Genomic DNA, 24,961 nt, shown 5'->3' on the forward strand with positions numbered 1-24,961 from the left:
CCGGCCCGGAGCGGCACAGAGCAGCCCACCCTGCCCGCACGCCCGCAGGGGACCTCTTTTCTTTTGTGGTCTCACTTGCTAGTTTCTTACACCCCTGAATTCATTTTTCATGATTTTTTTTTAATAGGCTCCATGCCCAGAGTGGAGCTTGAACTCACCACCCTGAGATCAAGACCTGAGCTGAGATCAAGTCAGAGGCTTGGGACACCTGGGTGATTCAGGGGTTAAGCGTCTGCCTCGGGCTCAGGCCACAACCCTGGGGTCCCGGGATCCAGTCCCACATCAGGCTCCCCACAGGGGGCCTGCTTCTCCCTCTTCCTGTGTCTCTGCCTCTCTCTGTGTCTCTCAGAAACAAACAAAATCTTTAAAAAAGGAAATAAAAGAGACGCTTAACCAACTGAACCACCCAAGAGCGCCTCAATTTTTACTAACAACTAAATGCAATGTTTGGATGAGGAGGCCCACTGCCCTTTAAAAAAAAAAAAAGTAATGAGACTGCTTAAAGTTGCAGGAGCAGTTATTTTTTCTGTGTTAAGAAACTTTTTAAGTTAATTGTGGCATCTCCTTCAAGATCTATTGAAATAAAAATAAACAAGTATTATCCCCTTTTGAATTCCTTCTATTCTGATTCTGTAGAGAAGAAAAGCTTGGCTTGATGGCCACTTTCTTTTCAGGTAAGTATATGTTGTTACAATCTAAGTCATTGTTACAGATACCAACCGATCACCACTTGAAATAATCTTAAATCGCAATTTATTGATTGATTTCTAAATGACACTGTTTTAATTTCCCCAAAACTGTTAACTTTTTAATGACATCAAGATGATTCTCAACGACAAACAGAAAACGTTTCTCTCTCAAAGCCAAATTCAACATGAAAACACAGGGAAAGATGCTCTACAAGGAAAAGCAGTATTTCCTTTTTAACAAGTTTGATTTGGTTTGCTTGGAAAAGATCAGCTCTCTAAAGCCTTGTCTAGCTACTAACATCCTATGATTTTTACCTATTTTTCTTTTTCAAAGTTTGGCTAACCCATGAGGTCTAAGATTATTGGCCAGGATTTCACAATCCAAGAATCAATCATTTTCGAAGGGTCGGAATTTTCCATTGTCCTGCAATATCCAGGTGAATGTGCCCTGATTAAGATCTTCGAGGTCCTGGACAGAATCTGGTTTAAGTGCATACATTAAGTGGAAAATTCAGAACCATCAGGAGCTCTGGGGTCACTGGGAGCTAAGCCTCCTCCAGGAATCCTCCTTAAACAAGCTTTCCCTTAGTGATCTTTTCTTAAAAAGTCAATCTGTATTCTGACCTTTAGAGACATAGAGGCAGCCTGTTTCCGGACAGATTTGCTGGCATAAAGACTGCCTCATGCTCTGAATTCAGCTTAAAGGTCTAATTTTCAACCATCACAAAGGGGTAAGTTCCCAGTTTGGGACCTTGAAACCAGCAATTATTACCACCAAGCAATGAGTCTCAAGTGCAGAGCTAAAAGTTTATTAATTTTATGCCATTAAGTAGAGACCGGACACGCACAAATTCTTTTAGATGGGTTCTAATTCTGTCCACTTTACCAACCTCTTATCATCACTCTTAAGAATTCAACTTTCAGAACTATGCTTGCACTGTGGGAAACCTCTGATTTGCATTTTCAAGCATATTTTTTGGATGCAAGTGTCATGAATTACGTGGTGCATAAAAACTACCAGGAACTCAGTTGAATTGAGCCAAGGTCTAAGTATTAGTGAAACAATGGTTTCTTTTCTTTTTTCTAAAAGATTTTATTTATTTATTCATGAGAGACACAGAGAGAGAGAGATTGAAGCAGAGGGAGAAACAGGCCCCATGTAGAAAGCCCCACCCGGGACAGGATCCAGGGACTGGATCCCAGGACTTCAGGACCACGCCCTGGGCCGAAGGCAGGCGCCAAACGACTCAGCCACCCCGGGATCCCGAAACAATGGTTTCAAACAGAGAACTGAGATACTGCAATTTCACAATAAGAACCAATGGTGAATCCACCAACAGCATGAGGATTTATAAAACAAAATGAAATTTTAACATATCTGCTCAAGAAATAGTCAAGCAGTCATGACCACTTAGAACCAAGTGGTTTAGAATTTCAAAAAAAGAAAGAAAGAAAAGGAAGAAAAGAAAAGAAAGAAGAAAGAAAGAAAGAAAGAAAGAAAGAAAGAAAGAAAGAAAAAAAAAAAAAGGAAAAGGAAAAGGAAAAGGAAAAGACTGGCCTTAGAGATTAAAAACAAAAACAACCCCACCCCTCCGCCCTCCCAGCCCCAGCCCCTGCTGGCCCGCTGTCCTGGCTGAGCAAGCTGCTGGTTTCGGTCACTCAGTCCAAAGGTCTTTGGCTTTATCTCCGCAATCACCACCTCAGGCCCCTTTCGTTCAAAACCCATCCGCTCTACTCCTTCCATGAACAAGTACACAGCCTGGTGCTAGGCACCAGGGACCAGATCCCTTCACCTTGAGATAAAAATCTGACTCTTTTACCATGGGGGGGGGGGGGGGAGAACTGTCTGCCCCAGGGGATTACAGGGAACACCGCTAACAGCCCGAAGCTTAAACTGGCCCTGAATAAAATGAGAATATAAGGTAGCTGCTCCCCCACACTCCCTTCCCCATCACCCTCATCCCCAACAGTGCCCTCCCACCCACCCCAACACCCACCACCATAGCCTTGGATCTTTTTACCCAGAAAAGAATTGCAAATTCTTGTGCCCAGAATTTTTGGAAAGTTTCACTCGCCGCCGTGACTCCTCTGGAGACACTTTTCCAGATTCCTCAAATCACTCAGAGCTGAGTTCCGAATTCAAGCTGACTGGCTCCTGAATCTATACTCTTAACCGGTCCATTCTAGGGCTTCTCGATGAATGAGTTTTCTTTTCCCTGCCTCTACCTACAAAGCTTTCTTTTACCCTCCCCTTTTCACATGAACTCCTACTCATCCTGCAAGACCCATCTGTAGGAGCGCTGCCTTTCCCTAAGCGCCGTGAGCTGAGATTCTTCAGGAACCCCAGAGGATGCTGTTTGCACCTGTCTTCAGTACATCTCCTTACACTGAGATAAAAACAGACCCCCATTACCCACTGCAAAGGTACAGACTCCTGGTAAAAGAACAACTTCCTCTAGCGGCCCAATAGTAACTACCTAGAGTCCCCAAAACCGTCTGCATGAATGCCCAGATTGTTGATTTGTGTTCAAACAGGACACAAAGAACATATAAACCTAAACATGGGGTTGGGTCCCACCTGGAGAGAGGTCTCTTCTGGCCTTCGTCACGCAGAAGGGGTAGCCCCGGTCAAGGGGGGGGGGGGGAAGCTAGACTAGGTATCAGTGTTAACCCAAATCCAGCTGAGATGTCTGTACGAAGGTCCTAAGCACGGAATGGCTTCCACTCAGAAAAGACAGTCCAGAAGGCGGCAGGGACACGAGGGACCCAGAGTACCAAAGGGGGTGTGTCCCCCCCCACAGAAGCCAGCTCTGTGGGGAGCAAAGACAGACCCTGAAATGGAAATGGGGAGTTCTAAGAACAAGTTCTGTCATTTGACAGCACCAGGAATCTAACCTCTCCCCTCGGACTGTGTATCTATTTGTTAGGGCCCCTCACAGGTCCTTCCCCCGCATCCAGGAAAGCTCCAGACTGTCCTAACTGTGCTAAGATGAAATGAGGGGGAGGCTTTTTACTGACTCTTTGGCCTGAAGTTTAGAATATTATCAACCCACTACCGACAGCAGCAGTAGGATGAAAATGGTAATCCCAGTGAAAGAGTCCTCAGAAAGAAGAGAAAATGTAAGGGGCAGTAAGGTCTGTGGAATCCGGCCACATCCCTATCCCAAAATCTCTTCCCTACCCCAAAATCCTCTTTTTTTTGGTTCTTAAAAATTTTATGTATTTATTCATGAGAGACACAGAGACCCAGGCAGAGGGAGGACCAGGCTCCCTTTGGGGAGCCCGATGTGGGACTCGGTCTGGGACCCCGGGGTCACGCCCTGAGCCGAGGGCAGACACTCAAACTCTGAACCACCCAGGCCCCCCCCACCCACGCCAAATTCACTTTTCAATACTAAATCTCAGAGGTTGTGGTTTCATCTTACTATCTTCTAAAGCTGCTCCCTCACCACACTGTATCTTAAAAGGGTCTTGCCATTTCACCAAGGTGGTACGCACAAGTGCTCAGAACACAACAGAAACTTAAATGTGTGTTGGTGAAATGAATGAAGCAATGCATGGACTTTCTCAGTTTTAAGACATCCTGAAGACCACCCAGTCCAGTCCTTCTCCCACAAGTGCACGTCTGTCCACACAGGGCTTTAATAGGTTGTCACAAAAGCCAATCAACAAATACCAACTAAATGCCTACGATAGTTAAGATGCTGTGCTTTTAGGAACAACAACAGAAATATATGGGTCACTGATACAACAAACGTTTGGGGGCCCCCATGTGTCAGACGCTTTGCTACAGGCCCTAAAGATGCTACAAGGAGTACGCCACATGTAGCTCCGTAGGGAAATTATGGAGAGGATGAATGGACCATAAGTAACTCTAATACTACTTAAAATAGAAAATGTTAAGGGTTTTCAAAGGTTAGATAAAGGCTATCTGGAGTCAGAGGTCAAAAAGGGAAACCAGGTTCCAAAGAACTTCCGCGACACTGCCATTTGGGATAGGACATTCTTTGTGATTTAACCTTAGAGTTCAGGAATGAAAACGATTAGTTTCTAGCTGAAGTGGTTAATGGAAATGGCTTTGTAGGTTTTGACGAAAATCAATATTCTATCTTCATATCTTTAGCATTATGTCAAATGGAACCGACAGTGGATTCTGAAAAGAATACAGATCAATTCTTTTAATGGAAACCATCACCAAAACTACTCTAAATAACAAAGTTATTGTCACCTGTGAGTATGGAAACACAGATTTGTCAATCTGAGTACTGATAAAATCTATGTAAAGAATAATTCTGGTCTTACGGGTGGGCCTTATTTAACAGTAATTCGATAACTCCTATTATTTACATCATAAACTAGAAAAGTGAAAATCTGGCTACTATATAGCTACACATCACATTTCTTTTGTCCTATAAACAAATGAAATTTATCTTCCAGTTTCTTTCAGACACCTGGGACACCTGGGTGGCTAAGTGGCTTAGCACTGCCTTCAGCCCAGGGCGTGACCCCAGGGTCCCGGTATCAAGTTCTGCATTGGGGCTCCCTGCAGGGAGCCTGCTTCTCCCTCTGCCTGAGTCTCTGCCTCTGTCTCTCTCATGAATAAATAAATAAGATATTTTTTTAAAAAATCATGCTACTTCTGCTTCTCCAAACACCTTGAAATGCATCTCACTAAAGCCGGTTCCTTCAAGGGAAACGCATTAAAACGGGAATCAGGAGACTTGAGCCAGGCCTGGCTCCACCACCTACTACCTGAATTTGGGCAGGTAAATTCTCTGGCCTAAATTTTCGAATCCATAAAATGAAGCCATTAGAGCAAATACCTGCTAAGATCCCTCTGAACTCTAAAAAGAAAAAAGAAAAGAAAGACAAATCCTAAAAACTTACCTCTTACTCTCAAACCATCAACAAAAGCAAAAAGTTTCAAAACTAATGTTAAAGGACCTTAAGTTTAACTACCTTTCTCCTTCTTTTACTTGAGTCAACAAACTTATTTATGAATTTCCTACAGCAGGTAGGTTAAGTGGTTTCCTACAGTTATAGACTTATAGACAGGGAAACTGACACCAATATATCCCTTTAGAAACAATTATGTAACAAAACATTTCTAGGTCCAGAAGCAATCCCCTAAATGGAATTTTGCCTCTATCAAAAAAATTAAACACTCATTAACTTCTTTGAGAATTTCAAAATGTTTTTAATCCATGTTCTCCATTTCTGCAACATATTTTTTCTGTTCATTGTGGGGCGGGGGGGCATTGGCCTATGTTTACAATTTTACAATTTTCCCTACTGGATCTAGGAAATGAGTCCAGCACCTTCTGGCCATTTGTAGGGAGTAGGATGCAGACAAGCACATGTGCCTAATATACTCATCCCAGTCGCACTGAAGAACCTATCATATGAACACACCGAGCAGGCAAATTTTTCCGATGTAGGTATGTATGCAAAGTGCATACTCTGGGGAAATGGCTATAAGGACAGAAACGAACACGTTACTGCTTTCCCCCTGCCTGCAACTAGAGCAGTCACAGAGAAAAAAATCTCTCTGGCTCAGCATAAAGAACTGACATTAAGAAAACCTAACTCCTGTTTTAAGTAAAAGCCCCAAGTCCTATACCTCGACGCTGCTGCATTTTTCAGGACGTTAGTGGGTACCCGTGAAACAAAAGTCCCCGATAAATGCCGTGACTACTATGTTCAAGCACCAGTCCCATGGAAATCTGCTGTCATCAGCCTAATTTCTGCATATTCGATGAATTCCGTTAAAGCGCAAATGCTACGACTGGCTGAAAAGCAAAGGGGACCTAGGAAAGGCAGAACAACCCGCTTCACTTCTGCAAATTAAGTAAAATTAAGCAAAAAAAAAAAAGAAAGGAAGGAAGGAAGGAAGCGAGCAAAGGGAAGGACCTCGGAGCTGTCTGCAGCAGTGGTCCCTCGCGAGTTCTAGGTGCTTCCCCTGCAAGGGGCCGGAGAAGGACAGCAAAGACGAGGGGACTCTCCTTTCGGGAGCTGGACTCTGCACGACTTGCGGCATCCGCCGAATTCGCTGTGAGATGCGCAGGGGGGCGGGGAGCCGGGGGCGCGGGTCCGCGGGACGGGCGGGACGGGCGGGAGGGGCGGAACCCGGGCACCGCGGCGCTGCGAGCGCGAGCAGACCCCGCGCACCTGCAGGGGCCCCGCCCCGCCCCCCCCGCCCCGCCCCCCCGCAGGGCCGCCCCGGGTCCAGGGCCCCGCGGCCCGGCCACCCGCCCCGGGCAGGGCCAGCGCGCGCTCGGGGCTCCAGGCCCCCCTCCCCGCCCCTCCCCCCAGGCCCCCCTCCCCTCCCCCCCAGGCCCCCCTCCCCTCCCCTCCCCCCCAGACCCCCCTCTCCTCCCCTCCCCCTCCCCTCCCCCCCAGGCCCCCTCCCCCTCCCCGTCCCCGCAGGCCCCGCCCGCACGCACACCCGCGGCCGCCGGGCCGCCGAGCCTCCCTCCCCGCGTGCAGGCGGCGGCGCACCTGTCCTCCGACACGCTGATGACGCCCTCCTCCTTGGGCACGAGCACCGCCATGTTCACCACCTCCTGGGACCCCTCGACCCGCTGCAGCAGGATGGGCTTGCGGGTCAGCGGCTGCGGCTGCGGCTGCGGCTGCACCTCCGCCGCCATCGGGGACGCGGCGCGCCGCGGGGCCGGGCCGGGGCGAGGGCGCGGGGGCGGGCACGGGCGGAGGCGGCGACTCGGGCTGACGGGGCCGCGCCCCGGGACCGACTCCGCGCCCCCGGCTCGGGGCACCCAGACCGCCGCGACCCGGCTGCGAGCCGGCGCCACCGCCGGCGGGGGGCGGGGCCTGGGGGCGGGGCCGGGGGCGGGGCCGGGAGGGCGGGGCCTGGGGGCGGCCGCTGGTGGGCGCGAGGGCGGCTGCTCTTCCGGAAGAGCGGTGGGGGAGGAGCGGAAACGCGGGGCAGGGGGCGGGGCGGGGCGGCCCCACGCGCGTGCGCCGGCCCGCTGGCCCCGCCCCCCGCGGCCCCGTCGCCGTCAGCCCCGCCCCCGGGGCGCATGCGCCGTCCGTTACCTGCGGGCTCCGCGACTCGTCACCTTCCACGTCAGGGGCTCAGTCCCCGCCCTTTTGCTGTCCCGGGAGCGCGCGTGTAAACACCCCCGGGAACGCGCTTGCCACGTGCCCCGCCCCCTCCGGAGTCCCCGCCAAGGGGGCGGACGCGGGGCGGGGAGAGCGCATCGGGGCGAGGCCGGAAAGCAGCCGCCCGCAGGCAGGAAGGCGGAACGCGGTGGGACGTGACCGGGCATGCGCGCTGCTTACCTGTCGCGAGCGGCCTCAAGGAGCAGCCGGCCGCGGCTGCGGGCACGGGCTGCTCCCAGCGTGCACCGGGGCCAGCCCGAGGGCTCCTGGGAGTTGTAGTTCTCCGGGGCCTCCTCGCCCATCGCCTGGAACGACCCATCGCCCACCTGGCGGCCCGGGCCGAGCCGACAGGCGGTCCCTACCCGCTGGGCTCAGGCCGCTGCCTGCGACTGTGCAGCCCGGAGATGGAGACCGAAGAGAATCCCTGGTGCAGGCGTCTTCGAGGGCGTGGAGACGCCGTCTGCGCTGTGATCCGTGCGGTTTCCTTCAGTGACCTTAGCGGTGCGGGGTCACTGTGCCTCCCCCGGGCCCGCGCCCCCGACCTGCCCCGGGTCCCATCCCGGGTCCAGCCTTTGCAGCTTGCTGCAGGGGCAAGGGCGAGCGTTACCGAGGTCACTGCGGAGTGCTGGGTGCCTGGCGCCAGGGCTCCTTGCACCATGACCCTCCCCGACCTCTGGGACCAGGCTCTGGGGGTCCCAACAGCCCCGCCAGGGCCGGGCCTCCTGGAAGCGCGTGTCCCGAGGCGGCATGTTGCGAAGCACCTGTCCCTACCACGGCCCATCCCTGCGGAAGTTCTGCGAGGCGCTGGAAAGGGAGACAGGTGTTTCCCGGTTTGGGGACCTGGAACGAGGCATTGCACTTCTCCGAGCCTCAGGTTCCGCATCCCTTAAGTGGAAAATAGTAACACCCACCGTGGGTGTCACGTGAGGCCTGCAAAAGACAGATTTTAAGTGTCTTCATGCACAGTAGATGCTGTAGGATTCGAGCGATTGGGACATGGACATATGGGGGGGGGGTCATTATTCAGCGACCACTGTGGAATCAGGTACTATTCTTAGGCTCCTGACTCTCCTCCTATCCACTGCTGACCTCCAAACCCCTATACGTGCTGCTGCTGCACTCCGACACTTACCTGTTCAGTAGGTGTTCCGAACATCCCCGAAGAGTACCTGTAAATCCACTGCATCAGTCACACAGTGGTTTAGAACTCGGTTCCTAAGCGTCATCCTGATTCTTCTCTTCTCCTCCCAGCTCTTGTCCAAACCGTGAACGAGCCTTGTCTGCATGCGCTACCTCCAAAGTAGATTTAAATTTTCCCACTTAGACGCCTGGGTGGCTCAGTGGTTGAGCATCAAGCTTTGTCTCAGGCCGTGACCCCGGGGACCTGGGATGGAGTCCCACATCGGGCTCCCTGCGAGGAGCCTGCTTCTCCCTCTGCCTGTGTCTCTGCCTCTCTCTCTCTCTGCGTGTCTCTCATGAATAAATAAATAAAATCTTTTTTATTTTATTTTTTTAACATTTTATTTATTTATTCATGAGAGACACAGAAAGAGAAGAGGCAGAGACACAGGCAGAGGGAAAAGCAGGCTCCTTGCAGGGAGCCCAATGTGGGACTCGATCCCAGGTCTCCAGGATCACGCCCTGAGCCAAAGGCAGATGCTCAACCACTGAGCCACCCAGGTGTCCCAATAAAATCTTAAAAAAAAAAAAAAAATCTTTATTTTCCCACTTACATCACCTCTACCCCAGTCCACGTCACCATATGCTCTGGCCTCTGCCACCACAGTAACCTAACTGCTTTCCCTGCTGCTTCTCTTGAACCCTTACCCCACTGAGCCCAACCCATCCAATCCATTTTTATTAAAGTGGCCAGAGGATTTTGTTTGAAATATATAAACCAGATCATATTACTGCTCTGCTTAAAATTTGTCAGTGGCTTACCATTGCACCTGAGATAAAATGCTTCTCCAGCCTCACACTCTCTAAGACTTGACTTGCAAAGTCCCAGAAACACCAACCTTCTTCCTGCTGGTGGCCTTTGCAGTGTTTGCCTCTAGATACTTTCTTCTTTTTTTTTTTTTTTAAAGATTTTATTTATTTATTCATGAGAGACACAGAGAGGCAGAGACACAGGCAGAGGGAGAAGCAGGCTCCCAGTGGGGACCCCGATGTGGGACTCGATCCCGGGACTCCAGGATCACGCCCTGGGCTGAAGGCAGACACTAAACCGCTGAGCCACCCAGGGGTCCCCAAGATACTTTCTTCTCACCACCCAGTCTTTACTCCAGTGTTAGCTCCTTAAAGAGTGTTACCCTCTCACCACCTGTGTACCCTACCTCTTCATGACACTCACTGTCCTATCACCCTGTTTTGTTTTTCGGTCTTCACTTCTGCCCCAAATAATCTTTACTACTTATTATTATTATTACTACTTATCTTTTAGTTCTCCCTCTTGTAGAAGAGAAGCCCAGGAGAGAAAGGACCTTATCTGCCTTTCATCATTGTATTCCCAGCCCCTAGAATAGTCCCTGGCACATGGGGTAAGTATTTGTCAAATGAATAAATAGAAAAAAAGAGAAGCGGGTCTGAATTTAAGTCTTTCCCATTAGAGCATAATGGAAAGACTGGAATCTGGCCCTTGCCCTAATTCCTAGGATGGGATGATCCTTGGGGGAAGACACACAATAGGCAGATGAAAATATCAATATGGTAAAGCCAACAGGTGAATAATTGGTATCCAAGAGAAGGGCCTCGTGTGCAATTATCCCTTCTCTTCCTGGCAGCAGGCACAAGGGTCCCCTCAGCAGCAAGGTTTTGTGGCTCTGACGCCTGGCTGCACATTAGAATGCCTTGGGAACCATCTCTGAATGACTGAATTTGGTTTTCTGGAAGCTTGGCCTGAGAATATGAATATTTATAAAGTTTCAGGTGATTCTAAAGCAGGTAACCCTTGGTTTCTAGTCTCATTCGGGAAGCCCAGACCTAGGAACCCAATGGAAGGGTGCAGAAAAGTGATGAGTGGTACAGAGGGCTGGGCCTCCAATCATGGGGCACATCTCCCCTTCCCTTGTCCTTCCCCAGCATGAGGGACTAGCCAGGCTGCTTGCTCTACCACGGGTAATATCTAGTGCTTCTGATCAGAGCGTTGTCCCTTTCTGTGTGGTCCATCGAGTGGCAAAAAGCCCTCCTCACCTGTGCCAGAAGCAAGCACAAGACTTTTGCAGAGCTCTTCCCTTAATCTTCCTCTCCGTTCCCCTAGCCTGGGCAGGCTGGGGTTAACAACAGGTTTTCGTATATGCAAAGGTATGAAGTAAGGCTCCTCTATGTACAAGAGCATCTATGAACCTGTCTGAATGTGTAGATGCATATTCTTTAGAGCAGTTTTAGATTCACAGTAAAATTGACCTGAAAGTAGTGTCCTGGCTTATCTACATCCCCCACCAGAGTGGCACATGCCTTACAATCAATGCACCTGCACTGATACATCTTTACCACCAAAGCCCAGAGTTTACCTCAGGTGCACTCTTGCTGTTGTATATTCTGTGCCTTTGGACAAACGTATGATGTATCATGTATCCATGACAATAATACCTATAGAATATAGTTTCACTGCCCTAAACATCCTCTGTCCTCTGCCTACCATCCCTCCGTCCCCAAGCCCCTGGCAGTCACTGATCTTTTTATTGTTCCCATAGTTTTGCCTCTTCCAGAATGTCGTGTAATCGGAATCACGCTGCTCTAGATTTTCTGCATCCAACAGGGTTGAATAGAATGCACGGAGGAATGAAATGGAGCCTACGAGGGATGAATATGCTCGGACATATATACACGTAGGACTTCCAGATCGGCTTCTTTCGTTTACTAGTATGCTTTTAAGTTTCCTCCATGGCCTTTGGCTCATTTGGGTTTAGTGCTGAGTAATATTCCATTGTCTGTATGTATCATAGTTCGTCTATCCATTCACCTACCGAAGGCCATGTTGGATACTTCCAAGTTTGGGCAACTACAAATAAAGCTGTGATAAATATCCGTGTTCAGGTTTTTGTGTGGGTACAAATTTCCAGTTCCTTTGGGTAAATACCAAAGAGCCTGATTGCTGGATCGTGTGGTAAGAGTGTATTTATTTTTATAAGAAGCTGCCAATCTGTCTTCTAAAGTGTCTTCCCACCAGTTAGGTTCATCTGTATTTCAGAAGAAAATTAATTCTCCTGGGCTTTTCTGCAGAGGAACTAAGAAGGCAGAGTAGAATGAAGTGGGAGTGGAAATGAGCCTTAGGGAAATGGCGGCAGGTGAAACAGTGAAAGAAAAGAGAGAAAGAGGAAGAGACTTTATGTTTCTGTTCCTTCTTTGCTTTGTCTTGACTAACAACTCTCATGCCACTGCAGCCCCACCCGTACACCAGTACACCAGCCCTGAGCGAGATCAGGTGAGAGGCAGGGCCTGGGGCTGTGCTCCTTAGAAAACCCAGAGGAGAGCAGAGGAACCCCAAGTGCATTTTGTCAAGAAGTGGCTCTACGACCCCTGTCACTTCGTAGCTCTCAAAAAGTGTTTATTGGCGGAAAGCGTGCATGGAAACCTAAACCCCTCAGTTTACCCGTCCAAGGTCTTAGATCTATTAGACCCTTGGTTTAGCTTCAGGAAAGTCAGACCTATTCACACTTTTATAGACACTGTCTTCATTCATTCTCTCTTCCAGCAAACCAGTGGCTGCTGCGTTCCGGGGAGTGAGCAAGGTACTGGATGGACCCTTGTGAGTCAAGGGCAGAGCTCAGTTTGGCCCAGACCCCGATTTCATCGTTGGACGGCCACTGGCTCTGGGCAAGTAGCGAAGAGGAGTCGATGTGAGAAGATCTGGGTTTAAAAATAAAGGTCAGGGGGGATCCCTGGGTGGTGCAGCGGTTTCGTGCCTGCCTTTGGCCCAGGGCGCGATCCTGGAGTCCCAGGATCAAATCCCACGTCGGGCTCCCTGCATGGAGCCTGCTTCTCCCTCTGCCTGTGTCTCTGCCTCTCTCTCTCTCTCTCTCTCTCTCTCTCTCTGTCTATCATAAATAAATAAAAATAAATTTAAAATAAAATTTTAAAAAATAAAAATAAAGGTCAGGACTATGCCCAGGTTCTGCTGTGGTCAGTTTTGCTCTAAATCTCCTGCCTCAAATAAGGTTAAATAGGATGTATGAAGGAATTAAATGGGGCCTCTGAGGAATGAATGTTGCTCAGACAAAATACTGAGATGGGAGGAGCAGTGAAATAAATTGCCATCTAGGCAAAATGATGAATCCACTTGGAGGGGTGCGGCCCCTGAGTCTCTTACGTAACCACCATGACTTTACTAAGGACTGAACATTTTGCATTTTGTGGCAACTTTTGGGGAATACTGCATTTTTCTTTTTTTTTAACATTTTATTTCTCTTTTTTCTTTTTTTTAGACTGTATTTATTCATGAGAGACACAGAGAGAGAGGCAGAGACCCAGGCAGAGGGAGAAGCAGGCTCCATGCGGGGAGCCCGACGTGGGACTCGATCCTGGGACCCCGGGGTCACGCCCTGAGCCCAAGGCAAATGCTCCACCACGGAGCCCCCCAGGAGTCCCAGGTACCACATTTTTCTACATGGGGCTGTTGTCAGTTCCAGTTTCCATGTAAAATCATAGACATGAGGAGAAGAAGTGATTCTGTAAACAAGGAACGAGAACGTCTTTATCTCAAAGGCCTTGACTGAAGGTTGTGGTTAACGACCACGATTCTAATGTTGCCGCTGGAGTCCTGGAAGAATTGTATCTGAAACTGCTTCTCCCCCTGCCTGCGTCTCTCATGAATGAATGAATAAATTCTTTAAATAAAAAAAAAAAAAAAAAAAGTCCTAAGGAGAAAGAAACCAAGATGTGAACGCCAGGCCGAATGGTGGAACCCAAATTTTGTCCTCCTACCTTAGATCCCTGAAGAATTTCACGGGCTTCTTCCAAAACATACATTTTTTACCTGCAGGGTATGAAATCCCAAAGAACGTATATCCTACATCGTAGGTTCGCAGATTAAGTATTTTCGAAAAGCTGATCCTCTTCCGAAGTTGGGGCAGGAGGGGAGCTAGAAGCCGCACCCCGGGCAGAACGAGGAGCGAAGCGGCCGGTGGCTAGCGGTGCGGCTCCCTCGCTGCCCGCCCCCTCAGGCCATCCTCAGTGCCACCGGAGTAAGCTTCCTGAAACTCGGGTTACTCCCTGGCGGAGCCTAGAACCTTCGGGAAGGTTCCACGTCTCCAGAATTGAAAGCACCTTCATTCACCTGGCTCAGGCCTCCCTCTGCAATCCCTCTCCCACGGACACCCCCTCGACCGCAGCGACGGCCCCAAGTAACCTGAAATCCTGCTCCATCTTTTAGACACCGAGGGACTGCCAGCGGCCACCGCACTGGGCCCGGTTCGGTCACGCCGCTGGCTTCCTTTCTCTGCCGTCGCTTAGTCCCGTGTGACATCTTTGTCCTCTGGTTGGCTCTCCTGGAGGTAACAAAGTAGAAGCCGGCGGCTCTCAGGTTTAGACGCTTTTTCTTCCATCCGATTGCAGGTCTTCCCCACCCATCAAGCCACAGTCCTGGAGTGCTCTCTGGTTGGACACACCCAGCCCTGACCTGACGTCCCCCAGGAATGCCGTGTGGGCGACATGCTCCTCCGAGACCCCGCTGTAAGGGAAGAGTGGTTTACGCTGCCTGGCTAAGGCCAGTCAAGAGAGAGTAAGGTCCATTATGCTCCCCCCGTGGCTGGGAAATTTGGAGGGAAGGAAAGAATGGATGCAAAATAGGCACCTTCAGACCCCAAACTACTTACAATTCTCCAAGCCTTTCGTCCCGTGGTTTAGCTCTCTGCCCTCTTTCTGGAAAGTTCTTTTCCCTCTTCATCTGTCTAGTAAATTCTCACTGTGCTCTCAATTCCAGGCCAAGCGTTTCACCCTCCGTAAGATCTTTTGGGATCATTTACCCCAAAGAGGGGATTAGGTCCCTCTGTACACCATTCTTAGACCAAGTACCAACTCAATTTATTGCCTTTCTCATTGTTCATCAATTATTTGTTTGATAGATTTGTCTCCCTCCAATAGATCTTTAACTTCTTGAGTACAGAACCCCTATCTTTTTTAATCCTTCCTCTTGACATTTATAGAATGACCAGAGCATAGACGAGTATCCTTTTTTTTTTTTTTAAGATTTTATGTATTTATTCATGAGAGACAGAGAGAGAGAGAGAAAGAGGGGCAGAGACACAGGCAGAGGGAGAAGCAGGCTCCATGCAGGGAGCCGGATGCAGGACTCGATCCCGGGACCCCAGGGTCACGCCCTGGGCTGCAGGCGGCGCTAAACCGCTAAGCCACCCAGTCGTCCGGACGAGTATCCCTTAAATAAATTCTGAGTTTGGTTAATTCTACTGGAGATTGATCACCACCTGTTGGTCACCATGCCATGTGCTCTGCGCGCAGGTGTGACCTCCTGCGATGTCTAAGGAAATGAAGTGATCATCACTGTCAGCAGTTGCTTCTAATACCCCTACTCTTGGTAGGGCACAGTGTGTGTGGCCAGGGAGGCTAATAAGGAACCCACAGATGATAACTTCTCTGCCAATGATAACGCTGATGGTGGTGATGCAAATAGTCTGGAGGACCCTGGGAGTCCAAGATGACAAGACCTTCACTGCACCAGATGCCAGTAGCTTTCCTCGGAGTCGCAAAAGCAGCAGAAGACAGGCTCTACGACCTCGGGGAAGTCACATGTGAGTAACAGCTAGAGGCTATTAATAGTGTACGATCCTGTAGTATAAATTATACGTGTGTGACGGCGCTGCAGCAACAGTATTTGGCTGATTACGGAGGGAGGGATCCGGGCGGAATGATATTAGCCAGGAAGGGCTCTTGCAGGGGTGAGTCACAGGTTTTCGAACCAGGGGCTGATATGATGTAGATGGCACGCAAAACTATTGTCTTAGCAACTATATAGAGATGAGCCGAGATGGGAAAGCACAAATCAGGGAGACCAGGTAGGAGGCAGGAATGCAAAAGAGGTGATGGGCACCCGGACTGGTGTGTGGGCTGTGAAATAGAGCTGGAATGGCTTAGAGAAGGCATTGCAGTGGGTTGCATAACAGCGTGGGCTTTGCAGACAAACTGATCTGGGCTCCGATCCTGGCTCTACCACCGACTCGCTGTGTTACTTGGGTAACTAACCTACCTGCTGAAGGTCTGTCCCTTCGTCTACAAAACGCACGTGTGGACACTTGTCGATTTTGCTGCCTTCCAAAGGGATTTTAACATCCTTCCAAATTTGAGTGAATCCCAACCTAAGTGCGAAGACACAGGGGACGCTGCTCTTCAGCCGGCCCCCGGCATCTAGGACACAGGCACGTGCTCCGAGCAGGGCCAGTTGATGCTCACCCACCTCTCCGTTCTGGGGAACAGTGATGCAAAGACTCGGTGGCCAGTTTGAGGATATTTGAGCCCTCTGTGTCGAGATTAGAATCCGGGGGTACGGGCCTGCCTGGCTGGCTCAGTCGGTAGAGCGTGCAATTCTTTTTTTTTTTTTTTTTTTTAATATTTATTCATGAGAGACACAGAGAGAGGCAGAGACACAGGCAGAGGGAGAAGCAGGCTCCACAGTGAGTCCAGTGAGGAGCTCGATCCCAGGACTGGGCTCACGCCCTGAGCCCAAGGCAGAGGCTCAGCCACTGAGCCACCCGGGTGTCCCTAGAACATGCAATTCTTGATCTCAGGGGTGTGAGCTCAGGCCTCACGTAGGGCTTACTTTAAAAAAAAGAAAAAAAGAATCCAGAGGAGGCATGATGGGGCACCTCCTTGGAGACTGTGACTGAGGTAGGACGTCCGCTCTGTGCTCTGCTTCTTCCCTTGGTTCCCCCCCAAACCCTGTCCTCTACCTTCCCGTGGATCCTGTGAATTGCCTGACATCTTTCCAGTTACTTCCTTTTCCACTTCAGTTACCTGCTATTTGCTTTCAAGAACCTTGACTAGAACAAGTCCTCACAGGACCATTTTGGGGGCGGGACAATGTGTATCGGGCCCTTTACCAAAGACGTGTCATGGGAAAGCCCTGACTCTACCATTGCTCTAAGAGAACACAAAGAAAATGAGGGAAAAGTGACCGACTTTGATGGCTGTCTGGATGTGGAGGAGGACGAAGGAGGGAGAACGGGCGCGGTAACAGGCTCACAGCCCCGTCCTCCACGCCCTGGCTCTGCCTCCCCCGAGGATCTGGGAGCCAACAGCAGGATGAGCTGCGTGAAAGACGGCGAGAGACGGCGAGACGTTCACGGCAAGACACCCACGGCTCAGCGTGTCGACAGAACAAGGTGTGTTACTGACGTGACACAGCCTGGACTTGTTGGCTGGCGCACAGGCTCCTCGTAACCCCGCTGGAACCTGCCCGTCCGGCCCTGATGGTGCCACGCCCTGGGAGGCCCCGACGCCACGCTCGGGCCCCGCTGCGGGGTGTCCAAGAGCACACGGCGTTGTGCCGAGCTGCGCTCCTCTGCAGCCCGTGTTCTCTGTGCCTGGAGTGTCCTTCTGATCCTCCCTCCACTTGAACTCAGGACGTGGTTGCCGCTGTCGTCCTGGACGAGGCCCTTCCTACCTCCCTTCAGGCAATGCCGTCTGCTCCTCCCCGGGGCTCCCGCAGACCTCTGTTCAGGGCTCCGGGCTAGTGGGGTCTTGATGTCTGCCTGCACCACCCTGTGTGGCCCCAGACCCCAAGGACCGTGGCTCGGCCATCCGTGCATCGCCGTCGCCTGACAATGTCGGGCCTGAAGACACCACTTCACAGCCTCACTGTTGAATAACCAGAACCTCTATCGTGTGGTTAGAGCTAGAAGGGTACATCTGTACGGGGCGCCCGGGTGGCTCAGTGGGTCGAGCACCCGGCCCCTGATTACAGCTCAGGCCATGCTCTCGGGATGGTGGGATCGAGCCCCAAGTCGGGCTGCGTGCTCAGCCGGGAGTCTCCTTGGGATTCTCTTCCTCAAAAAATTAATTAATTAATTAATTAATTAATTAAAAATTAAAAAAAATAATTCTCTTCCTCTGTCTCAGTGCTCTCTCTCCTTCTCTCTTAAATATATAAATCTTAAAAAAAAAAAAAAGAATATATCTGTAAGATCGTGTGTGATTTGGGAATCCACACCCAGAAGTCAGTCTTGTTCATTATTCGTGTATGTATTAAATAATAAATAGTGTCCTTTGAACTTCCCGGCCACTAAAGGGCCGAGTTCTGTCTTGGCTCACCCCGTACCAGTAGGGCCTTGCACCGCCGGGGGGCCTCACAGGTGTTGGAATCCTTCGGAGGCGCCGCTTCCATGTAACTGAAGCCGTGCTGCCGGGGCGCCGAGGGGCTGGGCTGGGGGCCGGGGGCCGGGGCCGGGCCGGCCCGCAGCCCTGGTGAGGTTTTCCCGTAGATCCTTTCAGGCTCGGATTCCCCGTGACTCAACCACCTCACCTTCCCGAAGAGAAACCACTAATGAAAGGGATCATTTCCCTTGGCAGCTCCCCCAGGTAGGCCTAAGCATAGGCTCCCTGGGGGACGCAGCCATGAGGCCAAGATTTAGTTTTCTTCTTCCGTGGCGCTCGGAAATTATTCTTTATTTTCCGAAAAGATTTCAGAGATTTCGCTCTTAATTTACGTTTGAGTAAGGAATCCTGTGTGTGTACCCAAAGCTCAGCAGCCTGCAGTGCAGTGTCCCCCTCGCCCCCCTGCCGCCTTGCCCGGCCGGCCTCTCCCGGGGGCGACCAGAGCTGCTGCTCTCTTCCGTTCCTCCAGAGACACCGTATATGCCTTTAGGACGTGGTTTTCGTTTCCTCCTGCCCTTTACACGCGAGTCAAGTCAGTCCACACGGTTCTGCGCCTTGGCTTTTCACCAGAGGGTCGAGGGGGGAGCTCCCGGCCTAGCGGGACAGATCAGTGCCGGCTGCCCGGGCTCTGCCGCGGGGTGCCCCGAGGCCTAGCGACAGCTCCCCTGTGCGTGAGCCTGGGGTCCCCTTCCGGCTTCCCGTCTAGCTTAGTAACAGTTCAGCAATAATTATTTTAAACCTCCTTTCAAGGGCCGCCCAGGGGGGTCAGGGCCTGCCTTAGGCCCAGGCCGTGACCCTGGGGTCCCGGGATCGAGTCCTGCGTCGGGTCCCCGCAGGGAGCTGCTTCTCCCCCGGCCTGGGTCTCCGCCTCTCTCTGTGTCGCTCAGGAATAAGTAAATAAAATCTTTAAAAATAAATAAATAAGCCTCCTTTCCACCCTCCTCCCCAGCCTCTGCCTTCCTCGTTCTCAGAAACAAGCTGCCTCCCTCCCTCGCCGAGAAAGCACCCGTCAGATGGGGTTCCCGCCGCGTCGTGGTGTCGCCTGTGCCCTCCAGTCCCTGGGCTCTGCTCCCCCCGGGCCTGCCTGGGAAGCAGATGGCAGCTTGGCCGCAGGCGGGGGACGGGGCGTCACTGGCTTAGGGTGCAGCGGGGCGGCCTGCAGCAGCCCGAGCTCTGGGCGGGAGCACCCAGGGCGGTCCCCGCAACACCGGCACGGGAACTGGGGAGCGGCGGCCACTCAGCACAGGTTTGCTCAGTAGACGCATCTGTGGGTGACATGTGCGCGTGCTGTTAGGACGAGTGTCGCCGCAACCACGCCTCCTCGGCCTGGCGGGTGTCGCCGAAGTGCCTCTGGCCCTGGAGCCCCAAGACACTGGGTTCTGGCCCAGGGATGCAGGAACCTGTCCCCATGTCACTGTCGTGTCCCTATGTCACGCCGTGTCCCTGTGCCGGGAAGGGGCCCCGCTCTTTCTTGGGCTGAGGGTGAGGTCTCGTGTGACGTGTGTCCAGAGCTACTGACCCCGTGTGGTCAGCCGGGGGGCCGGTGGCCTGGCCCAAGCACAGGACAGCGCAGGGCCAGGGCTGCCTGTTGTCCGGGGCCAGCGAGTGCGTGTCCGCCGGGCAGACCAACCGGCCGCGGCTCGAAGGTTAGGTCCCCGCCTCCCCAGGCGATCCCAGGCCATCGGGAAACACAGAGTGACCGAGGAGGTGGGCCCCCGCTGCCCCGCAGACACCACGCGATAGTGGTGCCAGCTGCTGCCAGGCCCAGGTCAGCTGTCCCCTCGCCGTCCCCGCCGCCATGGCCACCAAGGGCAAGTGTCCACAGGGACGGAGCCAGGGTCTCGGCGCCGCCACTTCTGACCCGCACCGGGTGGCCCACAGCTTGCTTGCCCTCCAAGACCGAATCCAAATTTCGTATTTATCATTTTTGTTTCCACGGGGTTTAATGGCTACCTGTGGGTTGACTGAATGTCTTGCCCTTAATTAGCTCTGGAACCTTCAGCGACTCTAATTACGTTTTCGAGGCTTCATCATCCTCGTCGATGCAATAAAGTTTGACCGTCAGATTTTTCAAATTATTATTATTTTCTTGAATGTTTTATTAAAATTCGATTTGCCAACATATAGCATATCACCCAGTGCTCATCCCGTCAAGTGCCCCCCTCGGTGCCCATCACCCAGTCACCTTCACCCCCCGCCCTCCTCCCCTTCCACCACCCCCAGTTCCTTCCCCAGAGTCAGGAGTCTCTCATGTTCTGTCTCCCTTTCTGATATTTCCCACCCATTGTCTCTCCTTTCCCCTTTGTTCCCTTTCACTATTTTTATATTCCCCAAATGAATGAGACCATATAATGTTTGTCCTTCTCCGATTGACTTACTTCACTCAGCATCATCCCCTCCAGTTCCATCCACGTCGAAGCAAATGGTGGGTATTTGTCGTTTCTAATGGCTGAGGAATATTCCATTGTATACATAGACCACATCTTCTTTATCCATCATCTTTCGATGGACACCGAGGCTCCTTCCACAGTTTGGCTATTGTGGACATTGCTGCTAGAAACATCGGGGTGCAGGTGTCCCGGCGTTTCACTGCATCTGTATCTTTGGGGTAAATCCCCAGCAGTGCAATTGCTGGGTCGTAGGGCAGGTCTATTTTTAACTCTTTGAGGAACCTCCACACAGTTTTCCAGAGTGGCTGCACCAGGTCACATTCCCACCAACAGTGCAGGAGGGTTCCCCTTCTCCGCATCCTCTCCAGCATCTGTTGTGTCCCGTCTTGTTAATGTTCCCCATTGTCACTGGGTGAGGTGGGATCTCATCGTGGTTTTGATTTGTGTTTCCCTGACGGCAGGTGACATGGAGCATTTCCTCATGTGCTTGGTGGCCGTGTCTGTGTCTTCCTTTTTTTTTTTTTTTAAGATTTATTTATTCATTTATGATATATATATATATATATATAGAGAGAGAGAGAGAGAGAGGCAGAGACACAGGCAGAGGGAGAAGCAGGCTCCATGCAGGGAGCCAGACGTGGGACTCGATCCCGGGACTCCAGGATCGTGCCCTGGGGCAAAGGCAGGTGCTAAACCGCTGAGCCCCCCAGGGGTTCCCTGTCTGTGTCTTCCTTGGAGAAAGGTCTGCTCGTCTTCTGCCACTATTGACTGGATTGTTTCTTGGATTCCAAATTATTTTTCAACAGTTTGAGCCCTTTCTTCAAACAAAGTCTCAGAACCCAGCACGTAACAGAAAGAAGTGGGGCTACTGTGGATAGACTAGGTTGGGAGGCCCTAAGACCTCCTGCCCTCCCTTCTCCCTCCCACCCTCGCTTCTGCCCGGAGCCCCTCGTGAGCCGCAGGGTGCCGTGAGGCGCCCCATGAAGAAAACACCCCGCCGGACGGTGTGTCCACAACACCAACTCCCAGGCCCGCAGGGAGACCTGTCGGCTGGGGCCGGGGGCTCCCCAACTACAGCCTCTTCATTCTTGGGGACTGAACAAGGCAGGGCCATCGAGGACGATCAAGCTACGAAACCTCTTTGCTCGGGCAGGATTGCGTCAGGCCAGCCCAGGTCAGTTGAGCACGCGGTAAGCAGAGTTGGAGACTATCCGGGTCCTTGATAAATCAGCAGTGAACAACACACTGTGAACACGGTAACATATAAATAAATAAATATTGTTTGCATTTAAATAATAAGACTATAAAGCGATAAGTACATCACTAACGAATAATTTTTAGCCGACAGAGGTTCTCGATGGATCATGAAAATGAGGGGTGGAGTTAACAAAAAGAATCCGTGGGGCGTGGAGGCTAATGATGGGGAATCCCACTTTCTTCCTTTTCATCCATAAATGAGGCGGCCCGGAAAGGTGGGGCGGCTTCGAGGGCCGGAGTCGCGGCGCCAGCCCCGCGGCGCTTCTCCGTGAGCCAGGCCGTCGCCTCCCCGCTCCGCGCCCCGGGCCCGCCGCGCTGGAATGTGGAGCATCCTCGGGGTCTCAACAGCCGTTTCCTGAATTCCCGAAGTTTGAAGGGGCGCAGGAGGCGGACAGTAGGAATCGCCGTAACCTGGACATGTTTACTTACCAGGTGACTGTGCCTAAAACCGGCTTGAATATCCATCTCCATTCAACATGAGCACTGATCCTCTCCTTCCAGGATCAAGCCTTTCATCAGGTCCCCAGCTGACGGCCGCATTTTTATACATATTTGACAATATGGCACAAGCACAAGGCAAATCAAAGTGAAGAAATTGCCCATCTTGCAAAGCTATGGAACTTTCCAAGATTCGTGAAGGAGGCCAGGGTGCTCAGTTGCATAGTGCAGGAGAGGGAGCGACGGGGCGCCATCGGCGAGGAGGGCACAGGGCAGCTCGGGCGGAGACTGGTCGTTCTTGGATGTTCTCATTTTGATTGGGATGGGGAGTTTGGGGAGCCTTTAAGCAAGAGAAGTGACGATCAGATTTATCTCTAAAACCTTCATTTGGACACTGGCAAGTGGTCTAAAATATACGATCTTGCTATTGCATTTCTGGGATTCTATCCCAAAGACTCATGTATGAGCTGACACATGTGTGAGGTTATTTATTATGTGTAAGAGCAAAAACTGGATGCAGTTGCGACGTGCAGCACAAGGGGCCTGGCTAGACGAGGGTGGTGTGACGCGCAGCTGTGGAAGCAGACAAGGAAGGTCTCTATCTACGGCTACGGGAAGAGTTGGAGGACGCGTTTGTAAGTGAAAGAAAGCAAGATCGCAACAGTATGGAACAGGGACGCCCGGGGGGCTCCGTGGCTGAGCGTCTGCCCTCGGCTCAGGGCGTGACCCCGGGGTCCCGGGATCGAGTCCCGCGTCGGGCTCCCGGCACGGAGCCTGCTTCTCCCTCTGCCTGTGTCTCTGCCTCTCTCTGTGTCTCTCATGAATAAATAAATAAAACTTAAAAAAAGAAAGAAAAAAAGAAAGCTGCTGAAGTAGTTCAGGCGAGGGGTGGTGGCAGCAGGCACTGGAAGGCAGCGGAGGAGGTAGTGAGATGGGTGGGTTTGGGGGTAGAGAGCTAATGGACCTGTCGGTGGATCAGGTGTGAAAGAAGCTAAAAAGACTCAAAGATAAGTCCTAGAAGGTTGTCTTGAGCAGCTAGAGGAGAGAAGGTGACGTGGGCAGGGGTGGGGGTTGGGGGGCGCCAAGGAAGATCAAGAACCAAGAGTCGTATGTCGGACGTGCTGAGACCATGTTTGAATGCAGAGGTGCACAGCTGAAGAGAAATATCTGGAAGGATGAAGACCGCAGAGATTTTTCCAAAGATGAGTCCAACTCCCATGAGTCCAAAGTAAAGGATCGAGAGACGCCGGTGAAATCACTAAAACTCTCAAACCAACGTCCGTCTTCGTCGTTGTGCTGCACAAATGAAACATACGGGAAGGAGTGTCATTTGTGCTACTCTGGAACGTTGTTGGAAAAGTCAGGTTAAAGACTCGGGAGCGATCCCTGGATTTGTTCTTCGTTGTCAAAACCAGCCGGTGGTTATCTCAAGAGCCTACATTTTGTTCAACATAAAGTAAGAATAAATATAGTTTCACAATTTTTGTTTCATTTTTCAAGATGAAGTTTGTTTAAATATATTATTTATTTTTATTTATTTATTTATTTATTTATTTATTTATTTATTTATTTATACAGAGACAGAGAGGGGCAGAGACCCAGGCAGAGGGACAAGCAGCCTCCCTGGGGGGGGGCCCCGACGTGGGACTCGATCCCGGGACCCGGGGTCACGACCTGGGCCGGAGGCAGACGCTCAACCCCTGGGCTCCCAGGGCATCCCTGATTTTTCAAGATGAAGTTTGAATCAGAGATTTTTCACTATTTATATGAAACACAAGTGACTTACTCTAAGTGGCCTTTCCAGTGTCCTAAGCAAAGTGCAAACAAATGTAATCTGGGAAACAAATGTTCTTTAAACTTTTCCTCTTAGACGCTAAGTTCCCATCTAACTGAATAACTGACTATATAACTGAGGCTGATAATGGGGTAGGAGGTAGAGAGTAACACTTTTTTCCTACTTTAGCACTCGAGAAGCTAATAAAAAATAAAAAATAAAAAATAAAAAAATAAATGTATATATATATATATTTTTTTTTTTTTGTAAAAATAAAGCACTGCTTTCTTCAGCTTTCTGCCTTCAACTACTAACTTGCCTTCTGCGCAGTCGCCCTGAGTAGGACAGACTTCGGACATGTCCCAGTGCTCCCAGGAGTCAGGTACTGCTGCTGCGCTTGCCGCAGTGTCTCGGAAAGTCCAGGAAGCCAAACAGGGTCACGTCACGCAGGCCTGAGATCCGGGTGCCGTGGGGCCGGGGCCTGGCTGGGTCCTCACGGGGCCCTCCTGGTGCTCGCCTCGCGGACAGACAACTAGCTTGTGTCTCTTCCTGCGGCCGTGAGGGCCCCCCTCCACGGCCTACCCTAACCCTCTTTGCCTTTCAGGTGTCCCGAGGTCCCCATCCACGCGGCGTCATGTTGGTGATCAGGGTTTTAACCTAGGGGCTGGGACGGGGCACACGAGCGTTCACCTGCAGCTCCCAGCTCGGAGGCCTTTCGGCCTGGAGACCCTCACACCTGCAGGTGCCCGGGCATCGGCTGCCGAGAGCCTCCCCGAGTCCTCCCTGGGCTCCCCGAAGGAAGGTGCCTTCCTCCACATCGTCTCCGTCTCCGCTCCTGGGAGGTGGGGACCGCACAGCGCAGCCAGGATGGGGAGGAGGATCAGGCCCGGGCCCGGCCCGGCAGGCGCCCACCCCGGCTTCCCGCGGGGCCAGGAGCCGGGCATCGGTCCCCAGCAGGCCTGGGCGCA

General features: G+C 51.6%; 1 protein-coding gene and 1 long non-coding RNA gene across 20 annotated transcripts in view; one reads left to right on the plus strand and one right to left on the minus strand.

Moving 5' to 3' along the window:
- Positions 1–8,110, minus strand: part of WDFY2 (WD repeat and FYVE domain containing 2) — a 157,646-nt gene extending 149,536 nt beyond the window's left edge. Inside the window, exons 1-3 of one of the 7 annotated variants that reach the window (XM_072760506.1) lie at positions 7,743–7,934; positions 7,188–7,270; positions 6,600–6,648 (exon numbers count right to left, since the gene is read on the minus strand). Coding sequence is in view for 4 of the 7 variants with exons in the window: in XM_072760499.1 (XP_072616600.1) it covers positions 7,743–7,975 (233 nt within the window). In the remaining 3 variants the exon portion in view is untranslated. The other 6 variants (XM_072760501.1, XM_072760503.1, XM_072760499.1 and 3 more) reach the window with 6 other exon arrangements.
- On the plus strand, positions 6,442–23,681 carry LOC112910830 (uncharacterized). 13 transcript variants are annotated; one of them, XR_003233309.2, is made up of 4 exons: positions 6,442–6,740; positions 10,252–12,677; positions 13,235–13,399; positions 14,364–17,867. It is a non-coding gene; the product is annotated as an uncharacterized lncRNA (long non-coding RNA). The 13 variants fall into 13 exon arrangements; XR_012001929.1 differs by lacking the exon at positions 6,442–6,740 and adding an exon at positions 23,363–23,681 and having other exon boundaries at positions 8,769–12,677; positions 14,364–15,556; XR_012001927.1 differs by lacking the exon at positions 6,442–6,740 and having other exon boundaries at positions 8,769–12,677; positions 14,364–15,556; positions 15,943–17,867.
- The last annotated feature ends 1,280 nt before the right edge of the window (positions 23,682–24,961 follow it).

Source organism: Vulpes vulpes, chromosome 6 (assembly GCF_048418805.1).
Source record: "Vulpes vulpes isolate BD-2025 chromosome 6, VulVul3, whole genome shotgun sequence".
NCBI classification, from domain to species: domain Eukaryota; kingdom Metazoa; phylum Chordata; class Mammalia; order Carnivora; family Canidae; genus Vulpes; species Vulpes vulpes.